The following is a 14639-nucleotide window of genomic DNA, read 5'->3' on the forward strand; positions in this document are numbered from 1 at the left end:
AACACAACATTTTTGTCTACATATTGTCGCCTATACATTTAAACCTAAATGAAGGCCTTTAATATACTCACTTGTAAAAAGATGGTGATTATTTTTACGAAGTTTATGAGACCGTTCATATAATTTCCTGGCACTTTTCCGAGATTCTGGACATAACCTCATCCTCATAGTTTTCACACCTTGCTTAGAATCAGGGTTAAGGAATACTACAATTGGATACCACTGGGCGTAATTCAGACGATCAACTGCATTTGGGGTTACATCTAATAAAGCATGTTTGTCCTGGAGACACAAAGCAAAAATATAAACAAAGATGCAAGATATAGTTAATTAAGAATTATCACCTTCAAAAAAGTCACAGCCTAGATTACATTCCAATGGTAATGGACCTTTACTTAGGTTCCAAAATGTCTCCACAGTATATATTAGAAAAATCTGTAATCAGAATTTAGTTCAATACAAATTCTAGCCCAACTTTAAAAAACAAAAAACTTCTTAACCAACTCACTTCAAGACAGCCCCAATACTTATAAGTTGAAGCATTGTCTATGTTCAGTAAAGTGAAAAATGGTGTAAGAATTTAATGTTCCTAACATGACCCTGTAAAGTAACAACGTATTCCTTATACATATAAATATCTTTTGATGCATGTAATATTATTTCTTTGAAAATGGTTATTGGAATGTGTTTCAGTAAAGGCTTCATTTTTTTTATGGTATACCAGTAATTTTAGAAAAGCTACTTTTCTACATCCAAATTAACTAAATTTCATCCCACTCAAAAAAACAACATTCACAGTTTATAATAAAACAGGGCAATTTTTAAGAACTTACCTGATCTATTATTTGCTTGATTGTATGAAGACGAATAATGCCAGAGCTACGTTGGTCAGTTCCAGCATCTCGTGGTTCACTTTCTATTCATGATGGCAGGACAAAAACAAAACATCAAATTTCCACTGGTTAGACCAGAGTTTCTAAACTACTGGGTGCTACTGACACGCTGGGCTCAGTAACACTTAGTTATAGGGGCTCTCCTGTGCACCACGGCCAGTTCAGCAGCACTGCTGGCCTCCTCCTGCTATGTCTCTGCTCCAAACTGTGACCAATAAAAATGTATCCAGGAGTGGCTAATATCCACAAAAGATTGGAACTGCCCCTGGCTGAGCACCACTGGGTTAAGATCAACGCTTCCCAACAACTCTGGGATTAGAACATAAGTGAGGTGCTTGCCTCAGGAGCAATATTTAATGGGGTGCAACAAAAAACTCAGCAATCAATATTTTGCCGCAATATATGTTCAAAAGATCAAAATTAATAATCCACAATAAGCAGCACACCAAATTTTTAAATAGAATTAGTAAGTAAAACTTCAGTAAAACTTTAAGACTGCCACTTGGTGAAGAGAAATGATCAAATATGTCATTCTTTCCACTGAAAATGTGACTTTAAAAAGTAAATTTAAAAATACTGATGAGCTTGCTTTCGTTAAAACCAGGAAAATAAAACTATGATATAAATAAAATATTTAAGCTTGAAACAATGCAAGTTTTAATACACATATTTTTTGTTTTCCAAAAGTTTTCTAACTACTTCAATGTCCTAGGGGAAAAAAAGCCATTAAAAAGATGTAAAAACATGTATGTATGGATTCACATTTTTTCTTTTGCCCAGTGCTTTAATATGGCTTGACATGGCACTATTTACAAACGTTTCACACATTTTGACATGCAGAGAAAGTGGCACTATTTGTATGGTCAACAGAGATAACTGAGGAGGCCTCTCCTGTGTAGAGTCCCATCCATCCATGGGGGGGCTGATGAAATCGATACCTGGGCAGATCATCAGCAACAATGCTATATAGCAAACTAGCTGAAAGACTTCTGGGTTAGAGATCTTTTCTATAGCAGTAGAAGGAGAACCCAGGAGCAGTTGATTTCTAACTATGAGAAGGCCTATGGTTTTATACTAGTAACCTGTCTCTCTCTACTGGTATATAGTATGTGAAGTGCAGCTTGAGATGACTGCTAACCAATTATCTCAGAGGTCCAATTTATAAGAAGTTTTTCACTAAAAAGGTATAGCAATGTTTGTGACTCTGGTCACAAGGAAAGCTTGAAAAACAAAAGGGAATTCAGGTGTTTCAGACCAGACAAAAACCAGAGATTTGGAAGGAGAAAGGTCACAATGAAGGATGGGGGAAGGACTCTAGAGAATGAGACTATTGTAAGTTAAAAGCCCCATGGGCAAAGAGCAGAATTTCAAATCTGGTGAACAGAGAATTAAAGAGAGATATCAACTGGGAGTTTGGGTTGGAGAAAATGTTACTAATTCTTAACTTAAAAGACCTTCATTATTCAGAGAGGACACATAACTAAGCTATTTGAATCCCTTTTATAACAGCCTGGCTACAGTGTAAACCCAATTAAACCAATCAATTGCTCCCTAAGATAGAGCTTTTTAAGTCTTCACACTTTTCCTAAATTTAAAAAACCTAAGTTTCGTTATGGGTGGGGTTACCATTAACTTTTTAATTTAATTTAATTTCAATTAATTATTTATTTAAGAGAGAGAGAGCACCCGAATGCAAGTGAGCAAGGGGCAGAGAGAGAATCCCATGAGGTGCAGAGAGAGAGGGAGAGAAAGTGTGGATCCCAGAGTGGGGCTTGAGCTCACCAGAACAGGGCTTGAACTCAGGAACTGTGAGATCATGACCCGAGCCACAGCTGAATGCTTAACCAACTGAGCCACCCAGGAGCCCCACCACTAAATTCTGTAGGCCAAATGTGACCTACAACAATGACCCAAAAAAAACCTCTTCTGAGAAAACAAACTGAATGAGGAATCAGAAATAAACATTTTCTAATAAATGTTTACTTATTAGAATCTAATAAACATTTATATTAAAAAATATAAACATTATAATTTGTGTGCAAATCTAGTTTCATAAAATATCCTCATTCAACTTTACCAACAGCCAAGTGAAAGCAATATAATAATAAGGTAATGCTCTGATCCTTTAAATTAGCACTTATGAAGTTAAATATGTTAATGCAGATCTCCTATAGTAGGTAGAAACGACAAAAACAATGGCACAATCCTCTGGAAAGCAATAACAATTATAAACAGCAGTAGCCAGAGAATGTTCCTGTCCTATGGTTCATTCCTTCCTGTATTTGAAAATTCTAAGAAAATTACCCTAAATATGGAAAAAGCTATATTCTTGAGGATTTAAATCCTTTGGAAAACAAGGCAGAGCATAAACAAGCAAATAAAAATATGGACAGATTTCTGAGTCTTTTATAACAGTAAAAATATAACATTGAAAACATTATGTAAACAACAGAAGGCTATTCAACCAAATTTTGGTTGCAGAATGGATAATAAAAAATATGGTATTATCTATTAAGAAAAACAATAAAGAAAACTCCACAAAAGTCTGCTTTACAAAAGGTGACAGGGTGGAAGAAAATACAACAGGTAAAATTTAGGATGATTATGATGTACGTCAAAACCAATTCTCCAACCTTTCCACCTAATATTTTTATAATTAGGGGGAAAAAACAAGTTTCAAGTTTTTACATACACCTTAGAGCAAGTCAAAGTGGTCATAACTAAGTCTGTATATTTAAAGTACCACCATAGCCAAACTAATGAACTGTAAAAGAAATCTGCAAGCAAATGCTGCAAGGCATTTAAAGCATTACATCTTCAATATTTATATTTAACACTCACTTACTATAAATGACTACAATAATAACTCATGGCTTGAATCATGCTTTTATTACCCTTTTTATATACTTGAGTGTTTCTATTCGCTTAATGACAAAAAGCGCTGGAAGGACTGGGTTCAAAGTTGAGTTCTGTGACTCATCAGCTGGGTGTCATTAGGAAAGTATGGAGTAAAGAGGTTGTGCTGGGTGCCGGTCCCTACCACCCTAAGCTCAAGTTGCCTGACTTCAGCATGAGTAATGCTGGTAAACAGATATTTCTCCCATTGTAATATTGTCAGGCTTTATTAAGTAAGACTGTGTGCAATTTTCATATGCAGGCTAGAGCTTCATAAATGGTGATTTTTTTTTATTATTAAAGGGAATTGGTATGACAAGAACACAATCAGTCAAGTTTCCCTCCAAATTAAATAAATGAGGAAAATTGAAAAATTTCACTTACAGAAAGTTTTATTTCTATTAAGTGAATGGATGAGATACAACCTTTAGAGAAATAACTAATGAAGTAACACCCTCAACCTACTCTTAAATCAGTCTTAAGGCTACTTACTTGCAATCTGATAAATATCTGGTTCTTCTCTTGCCAGCTTTTCTCTGGCAACATCAGCTATGGGCCCAAAGATAGTTACAGGTCTCAGAAATCCAGCTGGGAAGAAAGTCAAAGAAAAAAACAACATAGTTTACACTTTTTCTTTCTTAAGCATATGGACATTAAAGGATATTAAGGTTAGTCTACAGAAAATAAACAACCTTCTCGAAGAACAACTCTTTCATATGCTGGAAACTTTGTTTGAACTGGTTGAGCTGACAAATCCTCTCTGCTCTTTCGAAGATTTCTCTTGGAGCTGCGAAGACCTCGGAATCTCCAAAAGTCAGCACGGTCTCCTCCTGCTGTTTTTGGAAGTGTGTATTGTACACTGGCTAACTGCTCAGCCCTGGACAAGAATAGAATAGACAGATGATAAGTAGACAAATAGATAAATATATTAAAAACAAACAAACAAAAAGACCCACAGATTAAAAAAAAACAAAATCTCAAAATACTGGATAGAACTTCACATGCAATTTAAATCTTAATAGTTAAACTAAAATAAAGACGTTTGTACAACTAAGTCAATTACAGATATAGTGAATATAATGAAATGAATTCTTTACATTACCAAAATTCCCCAGTGGGATTAGTCTTCCATCAACATTTACTTAACTTGTTCTATGAGAAGTATCCAAACACTCATACCTGTTCTTATTAGGGATGATGCCTCGTTCTACTTCTTTATGATTTTTGCCAATTCGAATAGCAAGCCAAGAGCCTAGTTTTCCATTGTACAAAGTATCCACAACACGGAACACCTCTCCTTTGTTAAAACTAAGTCCATAAGGAGACTCTTTTTCATATTCAAAATGGGTTCTAATATAGAAAGAATCTCCTACATCTGATTCAACGATGCGACGGTAAACTAAAAGGAATCAAAACAAATACAGTATCAATAGCTAGTGAGCTAAATTAATCTGAAAAGAACAGTTTATATGAAGATGCTAACTGGTAATAATAATAAAAATAGCCCTCAACATATGTTGAATTCTTACTCTGTATGAGGTGCCATATTAAGTATTCTAGCTCACGTGTATCACCATGACCTCATGAAATAGGAATGCTTAGCACCTCCATTTTATAAATGAGAAAAGTAATGCGGAAACTTGAGCTCTTGCCTGAGTAATACAAGATCAAGCAACTTGTCCAAAACCACACACGTGCTCTCTATTTAAGTCATCTAACTTAATTTTGCTGCAAATATTACAAATACTCCCACTTTCTAAATAAGTGGTTCTCAAATAAGGAAAATTCTGCTCCCCCAGGGGATATTTAATAGTATCTGGAGACATTTTTATTTTGATATGTGTGCTACTGGCATCTAGTGGATAGAAGCCAGGGACATTTCTAAACAGCTTATAATGAATGGGTCAGCTCCCACAAAAAGGAATTATTTGGCCCAAAATGACAGTAGCGCTAAGGTGGACAAATCTTGTTTTATGTGAAAAGTGTATCTGCTTAATCAAAGACAATCAGCCATTATCTTTAATTAATGCTAACAAAAATGTATTGCTTAGACAACATCAGTAAAAACTTTGGAAGCTAATCATATACTTTCGTATGGCCCTGATAGCTAATAAAAACCAGGATTTTTCTATGCCCTGTGAAGGGCTGGACAGCATTCTATCTAAATCAGAACACCAGAAAGGCTGGTCCTATTATCATACTTTCAAATGAGCATAGTGTAAGACGATGTGCCCCTCAGTGATTTAAACATCCCGAGATTAAAATATTCATTTATCACTCAACTTTGAGTGATTTATTAAAAAATGAAAATTAAAAACCCTATTTAATTTCTCAAAATTCTACAGATTTTCTCCATTTTAAGACAGAGTCTCACCATCTTTCTTCTTCTGAGCCAATATAGTCACTTCTTCTCCTTTAGGGAGGTCGAGCAGGAAAAGAACGGCTTCTTCTCTTATGATGTTTGTGAAATCTACATTGTTTACCTGTTAAAATATATTTCACACATTACTATTGGTCATATTTTAAAATTATGAAAATATTTCTCTACATAGAAAGGAAGTATTTTCATACTTTAGCTAATTTGAAAATATCACATCTTTAAGAGGGAAAAATTGATTTTCCTTTGAAGGAAAATAACATACTTTAATTTAAAATAAGTGGAAACCAAGTAAACTGAGTAAAAGTGTAAATTCATTTAAAGAATAGCCACAATGCATCTTGACATTAAAGATCATCTACTGCAAAATCTAAACAATTTAGACCAAAAAAGACAATCCTCTGGCTTTAAATTTTTATAGGTTATAAATTCTGCAAATATAACCTGAAACTAATATAATGTTATATACCAATATACCTCAATAAAAAAAGACTTTTAAAAATTCTGTGAATGTATAATAGAGCCCTACTTTTTAGTAGTCTCTGAAAAAGAAATCAGAAGGAAATGAGGTAAAAAGATATAAGTGTATGCATTGTGGCATCTCTGTAAGAGTTTTTGTATGATGTAGGCTTAAGGTTTGCCAAGTCAATATTTACTTATACTTGAAGTTCTTAAGGACCAAAGAAAACATATTAAAATGTTATTAAATGACTATATGCAGAATTACAGAGAGATTTTCTTTTTACCTTTTGAAAATTTTCCAGATTAAAAAATATTAACATGCACTACTTTTATGATACAAAACAAAAGCACATTCTTCGGAAATAAATTTAAAATGATGTACGTAGGGGCACCTGGTTGGCTCTGTTGGTAGAGCACATAACTCCTGATCTCAGCAGAGTAAGCTCAAGCCCCATGTTGGGGATAGAGCTTACTTTAAAAATAATATTAAGAAAGAGTTTTTTAAAAATAAAATAAAAAATAAAATGATATATGTATACCTTGATTATTTCAAATGGGATATGCAGTGGGTAAGAGATAGGTCTGTTTAATTTCTTTAGTACAGTGAACATTATTATCCATGATGTGTCTGAGCACAATGTAAGTATCATCAGGAAGAATCAAAGTACACGGTGAGACGGAAACCAGGAAGTCAAAGATGATACCTTGACTTTTATGCTAAGTTTGAAGGAAAAAGAAGACAGAAGGTAAAGGAGGAAAATGGCCACGGGCAGCTAGCCCAGTGTGAGAGAACTCAGGCAAGAGCTCAAAGTGAAAATTCTGAGAGTGGGCTGCTGACATGAGCCATCAAACCCAAGATGGAGACGGCAGAGTAGCAAGAGAGAAGCATAGAGCTGCTTATATTCTCCAAGTTTTAGAAAAACCATTAAAGATGGTTGGAAAAGAATTTAAAAGATTGAAGGAGGGGTGCCTGGATGGCTCAGTACGTTAAGCATCTGACTTGAGCTCAGTGTTGATCTCACAGTCCATGAGTTGGAGCCCTGCATCGGGCTCTGTGCTGACAGCTCAGAGCTTGAAGACCACTTCAGATTCTGTCTCTCTCTCTCTCAAAAATAAATAAATAAAATTTTCAAAGGTTAAAGGAACACCAGAATGGCAATGTTATGGAATCCAAGGGAGAAAGCACTTCAAGAAAGCACTTAAGACAGTCAAAACACTGCTAACAAATAAAGGAAAATGAGGGCTGAGAATGCTATTAGGTCAATGAAGGCTTATGAAAATTCAGATTCAGCAGTGATTGAGGTAGAAGCCAAACTATAAAACTTTATGACAGCAATGACTGAAAAGAAAGCAGGGGACTCCACCATACTGGCAAGTTCAACAGCAAAAGGAGAGAAATAAGACAGTGCAGGACAGATGAAGGAGAGGGAAAGAGAAAAACATGAACAAAGCAGCAAGATTCTGAGGAGAATGAATCCAGCACATAGCCAAGAGGCAGCCTGAATGCAGGAAGAGACCAGAATAGGGGTGGTGATGACAATCTGAGGTACAGAGGTAAAACAAAGAAGAACGTACATTTAATAGATATGATCTTTTTGTTAAAATAGAACATAGTTTATCTACCAGGAGGTCTGGATGTTTTAAGAAGAGATAGATATGGACGGTCCTATGTGATTAAATAGCATTATTTATGGAAAAGATAGAAAAATAACAAAAACAAAAGAAGAGACCATGTCTAAACTGGACTTTCTGATTCCTGTAACTGGTCCTGTCTCTTGTGGACCATGAAGCTTCAGAGCCAGGGCAGCTTACATATTTGCCTGATGGAAACCCCATCTCTCTGCACATAAGCCATCACACCAAGGTAAAGAAAGTCCCAGAGGGCTGCTGTAAGGACTGATCCCAGGGAGAGGAAAAACAGATGGCAAGTTGTGGCCCATGACAATCTTTTCAGCCTGAATGTCTAGCTGAACTTAAAATGACTACTTGCTGGACAGTATAGAGATCTGAGACCTTTTTTTTGAAGGTTCGATAAACACCAGAGATTAAAATGAAACCAGAGCATCACACCATATAGTAACACATAATATAGCAGTCAACAAGAGCAAATGCAGCAATGGGAAGGAAGGAGGCCAGTAAAACCAAGACGTGACAGATTCACCTAAATGGTTATCTGGTTCAAGAGGCTGTGACAGAAGATTACAACTGAATACAACAGTAGGTTTGCTGTGTTTGAGGTCTTTCTCTAAAGATCTAAGTACTTTCAAACCACATTTCTGATATACTGACATACCCTGAGAATTTGATCACCCTCTTCTAAGCCTTCTTTGGCTGCAGGGCTATCTTCTAGAACACCAGCTACAAATATTCCAACATCATTTCCACCAGCCAGCCGCAGACCCACACTATCTCCTTTTCTGAATTTTACCAATTTCATGCTGGGCCTGTTAAAACAAATATTTCATTTGAAATGGTTAAGAAAAGCTTTAAAAGTTATAGTAAACTGCTACAATGGAAACTATTTTCAGAATGAAACAAAGGACCATCATTTCTGAAATTTACCTCATACCACTAATTCACTGAAAACCATTAATGACACTTTCTTTTATTCTCTGATTAGTAAGTTTTAAAATATCTGAATTTAATATGCAAGTACTGTTTTACAACTAATTTCTAAAACTATTTTATAAAAACATTTTCTCAACTCAGTGTTGTGGATATACATGGTACATTCACAATGGTAAAAAAGAAAAAAAATTCCATTTTTTCCTACCCGAATTCATACCATATCATCTCTACAGAATAACTGAAAAGCACTATTTTACAAAGGTAGAAACTGAAGCACAAATTGACAAATTTTCCTAATACCAGGGAATCAAAATGAGACTCCAAGCATTGTGATCTCTACATCCCACAGATAGTGGTTTTTAAACTTTGCAGTTGGTGGACTCTGGACTTCATACAGATCACTTACTCTGCAACTTCTCTGGATTTTAAATAAAAATCTTACCATCAAGCAGCCTTTCTGGATTAGCCCCATACTCAATCTCAGCCCTTTTCTTACTAGAGAGAGAATGGGAAGGAACTAATGTATGCATATTCTTTTATCATCAGTGTAGCGTCACCGTGATATTCCTGAAACAAAGACTAAAGGATGTCTTACAAGAATGGGTGGGCAGAAACCGATCATAATTACAAACTATCCTTCAAGGTAATTAAATACAAATTACTCAGCTAGGTTTCCATAACTCTCTCACAATTTCTAGTCAAGAAGACAAACAATTCTATTATCTATTCTGACATGAAGTATAGAAGAAGCCCCTTTCCTCTTAATTAAGTAACAATGAACAAATTATTAGAAACTAACAGAAAGTAAGAAATACAAATCAAATGAATGAATGAGTTGAGGAAAGAGAGGGGAGTTTAGTTCTTTTAAACCAACTAAAGACCACCTTAATTTTTAGATGTTATAAGGTATTCACACTTGATCCCACTTCTTCACCTGGAGCTAACATTTACTGAGATGTAGACATCAGAACCTGTAGGTTAGATAAAGTCACTTAGTTCCAGGGCTGATGGCATCCTTGGCCCCTCCATGAAACTAGTGGCCAGTATTATCGTGGACCATGTGAATCGTCTGGCTGTGGTGGTATCCTACTTTGCCAGGTGAGTCCAGAGCTTGCTCACAGACTCCTCTCCGAAACCAATTGTATAGAGAGCTTTTTGAAACACTTCCTCAAAGTCCTTGAGGCTCCAGGTCCCTGGTAGTCCCTGTATCACACGGACTGACCTAATGTGCCTCAAAAACTAAAAATCATTGATTGCAGACCACATCCCTTAGTAAAATAGGTCTTTTTTAAAGGACAGCTTTAGGCCCAGTCTCAGTGTCATGTGGCCAGAGGACCGACATTTTATACTCTGCTTTATCTGCATTATATCAACTTCTTGCAATAACAAAAAGTAATAAACCCATTAACTACTTCTGCCCCAAATCTAGTCATTGGATCTGAATGAATCCAGTGTCCAAGTGTCTGATCCAAAATGTCAGTAGTGTTAAAATGGAGAAACACTGGGTTTTTAATGTTTGTTTTTGTTTTCTTAATGCTAGAGCATTAGAAAGCTTGTGAAAATTTTGATGTTTAAGCAGAAAACAATTTTTAATTTTTGTAATTCCCGGCCTAAAAATTAGGCAGGTGACAAAATATACAGCAAGTTTCTTTTTTGTTCTCTAATCCCTAATTCTGTCATATAAATAATTTAAAATAAAAAAAATCATAGTATTAAGTGGTATACACTATTTTAAAAAGGATATGAAATATGGTTTGCGACTGAATTCTCACTTTAAGTAGTGCTAAATAATGAATAGAGAAGACAACACAAGTTTAAAATCATATTACCGAAGAATTCCATCTTCATGAGTTGAATTAGGTAGGACACCATCAGAGGGACTGACAGGTAAATCCACATCTGGCTGTCCAACTTGAGCATACACAGGCTTTGGTTCTAAAAGAAAGAAAATTTAAAAATCATGCAAGAATCACTTTATTAAAAAACAGAATAATGTAAGCAGTCAGGAAAATAACCAAAGAATAAAGAGTCCACAAAATACATATAAAAATTCATCAGCAAATATAAGCTTAGAGAAACCGGTAAGGAACACATTAAAGTATAGAGTACAGTTACAAATTCTGATGTCTTTATAGTAAGTATGCACGTTATATGGCCACCTGTGCCTTCCAAAGTTTCAGCTGTTAGGTTCTGAAAAATCCTCTGGGGGAGGAGGGGAGAGGTAGAAAATGAGGAAAAGGAGAACAAGACAGAAACACTACATTTCTCTAAGATGGTCAAAGCAGTCTTCTTTCTTCACTGTGGTAAAAATTTGTTTTTAAATATCCATATTCTTGCCACATAACAAGCAGAGCAAAAAGATTTGAGCAAAGGAACTGAGTGACATGAAAAGCAGAATTTCCCAGCCTTTCAAGAAAATGGATCTTGGAGCCATGCAGATTCTTATGCCTGATCTCATACATCTCTGCAGTGTACAATTTACAGTGTTTATGAAAACACTCTCAATAGGCCAAAAAAAAAAAAAACAAAACTTATGCCAATTCTCCTAAATGAGCAGTGCTGGAAAACAACTTTACTCACCATGAACAGTTGTTAACTATGAATTTCTTTTTCTTTTTAATTTTAGAGAGAGCAAGTGCGTGGGAGGGGGGCAGAGTGAGTGAGTGAATGAGTGAGAGAGACAGAGAGAGAGAGACAGAGAGAGAGAGAGAATGAATGAATCCCAAGGAGGCTCTGTGCTCAGCGTGTAGCCTGACATGGAGCTCGATCCCACGACCCTCGCATCATGACCTGAGCTGAAATTGGGTGCCCAAACTATGAATGATTTCTATCCAGAAAAATTCTTTAAAAATTTATGAAAGCCTACGGATTCATGCCAACCTTATACCCGTAAGGGATATTTTGGAAGTCAAATACAGAAAAATTCAAACATAGGTAGTAGCAGAAGTAGGAGTAGAAGCAGAAGCAGTAATAGAAATAATCATCATTAAAACATCTTTAAGTCTTCTGTAAACTCTGACAGTTATTTAGTCTGACTGCAAATGTTTTCCAAATGTAGTATTTTGCTAGGCTTACCTGGAAGAGTGGGTGCTTGTTTCTCATTTCTTTCAACTACAACTTCTTCTGCTGTTTTAGGTGTATGATCATCCACATGCTTCACAGGAGTTGAGACAGCCCCAGGTTTAGAAATTCTATCTTCCTCTCTGCTCCTGAGACTACACATTAGTAAAATAAAAAAAATTTAAAAATTATGATCATAAAGATGACTGTGAAATCAATTGTAGGAGCACAGTGTAAGAACAGCCAAGCAAACTCTGAAAAACAATGACACTCTAACAGCTATTAAAATACTATAAAAACCTAGTAATTAAAACTAGAGTAGTACAGATCAAAGTATCAAAATAGAAAACTGAAGATCTAACCACAGTAACAAAATTTATTAACAAAGTGGCAGCCACAAGCTGTCAGAAAAAAACATGCTATTTAATTCAATAAATGATACTGGATATATGTCTACAGATTTAGAAAGATTAGGTCCCTATCCACATCAATGACAAAAATATGATTTCAGATGGAACAAAGTCCAAACCATAATATATTTTTTAAAAATCTGTATCATCAAAAATAAAGGACTGTTAAAGTTCAAGGCACAAAAATCCCTCATACATCAACAGCAGTCATTACATAAAAAGTTAAAAAGCATACAAATAATTAAAATATAGTATATGTATTTTTGCTTGAACCAAATGAAATGGGTTTTTTTTTTTAGTTCAAACAACAGAACTAATTTCATACAGTTTGAAAGAATATGTGCAATGAGTTCAATATTAAAAGAGACAACTGAGGAAAAAACGAGTAGCAGGAAGGGACAATTCACCAAAATATAAAAGTAATAATAAACATGAAAATATGTTCACCCTCACAAGTAACTAGGAGAATGCACAATAAAGTAACCTGAAATCATCTTCTCACTCATGAGAGTTTTCACATGGTAACATCAACTGCAGCAAGGGACATGGAGAAACAGACACTCATATAAGGATGGTAAAATAAGTGTAAATAAGTATAACTACTTGAGGGCAAAATGGGAGTTATTTATCAAAACTAAAAATGCAAACATGCAATAATAACCTGCAATCCAACTCCTAGGTTAATCTTAGAGAAATACATACATGTCCAAGAACACATTTATAAGAATATTATGATATCAGTTGTTATAGCAACTAATAATTTGTTTTTTTACCCTATACCACAGACTAAAATAGAAAGCTCTCTAACTTAATTTTTTCCAACTTTTTGTTATGGAAAATAACAAATATACCTAATAACAAAGAGAACAATATCATAAAAATCCTGTATATTGCAAAAAATTTCAACATTCTATCAGCAATTCAATATAAGGCTAACAGTACCTTAACACCTAAACCTTGACAATGATGGGACAAACCAAGAAAACAATAAATATTTTCAATTATGAACAGAGGAAAATTCTAAATAAAATACTAGCTAAGGGGATGTAGTATGTAGTAAAAGATTATTATACAATGACCACAGCAGGGTTATTTCACAAATATATAGCTGTTTTAACATTAGGAATTTATCACATAACTCATTATCACATCTCAATATGACAATAAAAAAATATCAGGTATATGAAAAATCCAACAGCCATTCCTAATAAACACCACAAATAAATCAAAGATACAGGCATTACAATTAATTATCAGACTCTTTCCCAAAATCAAGAGCTAATACCATATTAAATTAAATAGGGAAATGCTGAATGTATTTACACTAGAATAAGGAACAACACAGTGATACCTGCCAATACTATAGTTATTTACCACTATTTTGAAGACTGATGAGATGACAAGCTTGAAATATTGGGGAGAATTTTTGTGAGTATAAAAGAATACTATAAAAATTATATAAAGAGAATTATAATTACATTTTAATTTTAAAAATCAACAGATTTTTCTCAATGTCCTCTATAATCAGAAGAAAAGGAAAAGGAAAAAATATGCCAGCAACACTAGCATTAAAAACTGTAAAACTCCTGGATAAAACCTGTGCAATCTTAGATTGGGGGAGATCTCCCTAAATGTAATAAACATTCAGAAACCATAAAGATGAAAATATTTCACTATTAAAAATGTTTAATTGCACAGGAAAAGGTATTATAAAGATTTATATTTGCAACACACTCACCAAAAGAGCTACTACTGATGGAAAATGAAAAAAAACAATACAACAGAAAATGAGCAACAGAAATTAACCTGGCAATTTACAGAGGCAGCAATACTATGGTGAATAATCTCATAAAAAGATGCTCAACTCCACTACTAATTTGGAAACTATCAATTTAAAATAAAGAACTGCCAAGGTGCCTGGGTGGCTCAGTCGCTTGAGTGTACGACTTTGGCTCAGGTCATGATCTCAGGGTC

At 34.8% G+C, this 14639-nt stretch overlaps 1 protein-coding gene across 6 annotated transcripts in view; it reads right to left on the reverse strand.

The window, feature by feature from the left end:
* Positions 1–14639, reverse strand: part of TJP1 (tight junction protein 1) — a 101436-nt gene that overhangs the window by 25372 nt on the left and 61425 nt on the right. For all 6 annotated transcript variants that reach the window (XM_039235047.1, XM_039235046.1, XM_039235045.1 and 3 more), the window contains exons 9-17: positions 12271–12410; positions 11025–11130; positions 8921–9071; positions 6163–6271; positions 4968–5187; positions 4481–4665; positions 4281–4376; positions 834–916; positions 72–282 (exon numbers count right to left, since the gene is read on the reverse strand). In XM_039235047.1, coding sequence (XP_039090978.1) covers positions 72–282; positions 834–916; positions 4281–4376; positions 4481–4665; positions 4968–5187; positions 6163–6271; positions 8921–9071; positions 11025–11130; positions 12271–12410 — 1301 coding nt within the window. The remainder of the gene's footprint in view (positions 1–71; positions 283–833; positions 917–4280; positions 4377–4480; positions 4666–4967; positions 5188–6162; positions 6272–8920; positions 9072–11024; positions 11131–12270; positions 12411–14639) is intronic.

The sequence above is a fragment of the Hyaena hyaena genome, unplaced genomic scaffold, assembly GCF_003009895.1.
Source record: "Hyaena hyaena isolate Hyena2069 unplaced genomic scaffold, ASM300989v1 scaffold_95, whole genome shotgun sequence".
NCBI lineage: Eukaryota > Metazoa > Chordata > Mammalia > Carnivora > Hyaenidae > Hyaena > Hyaena hyaena.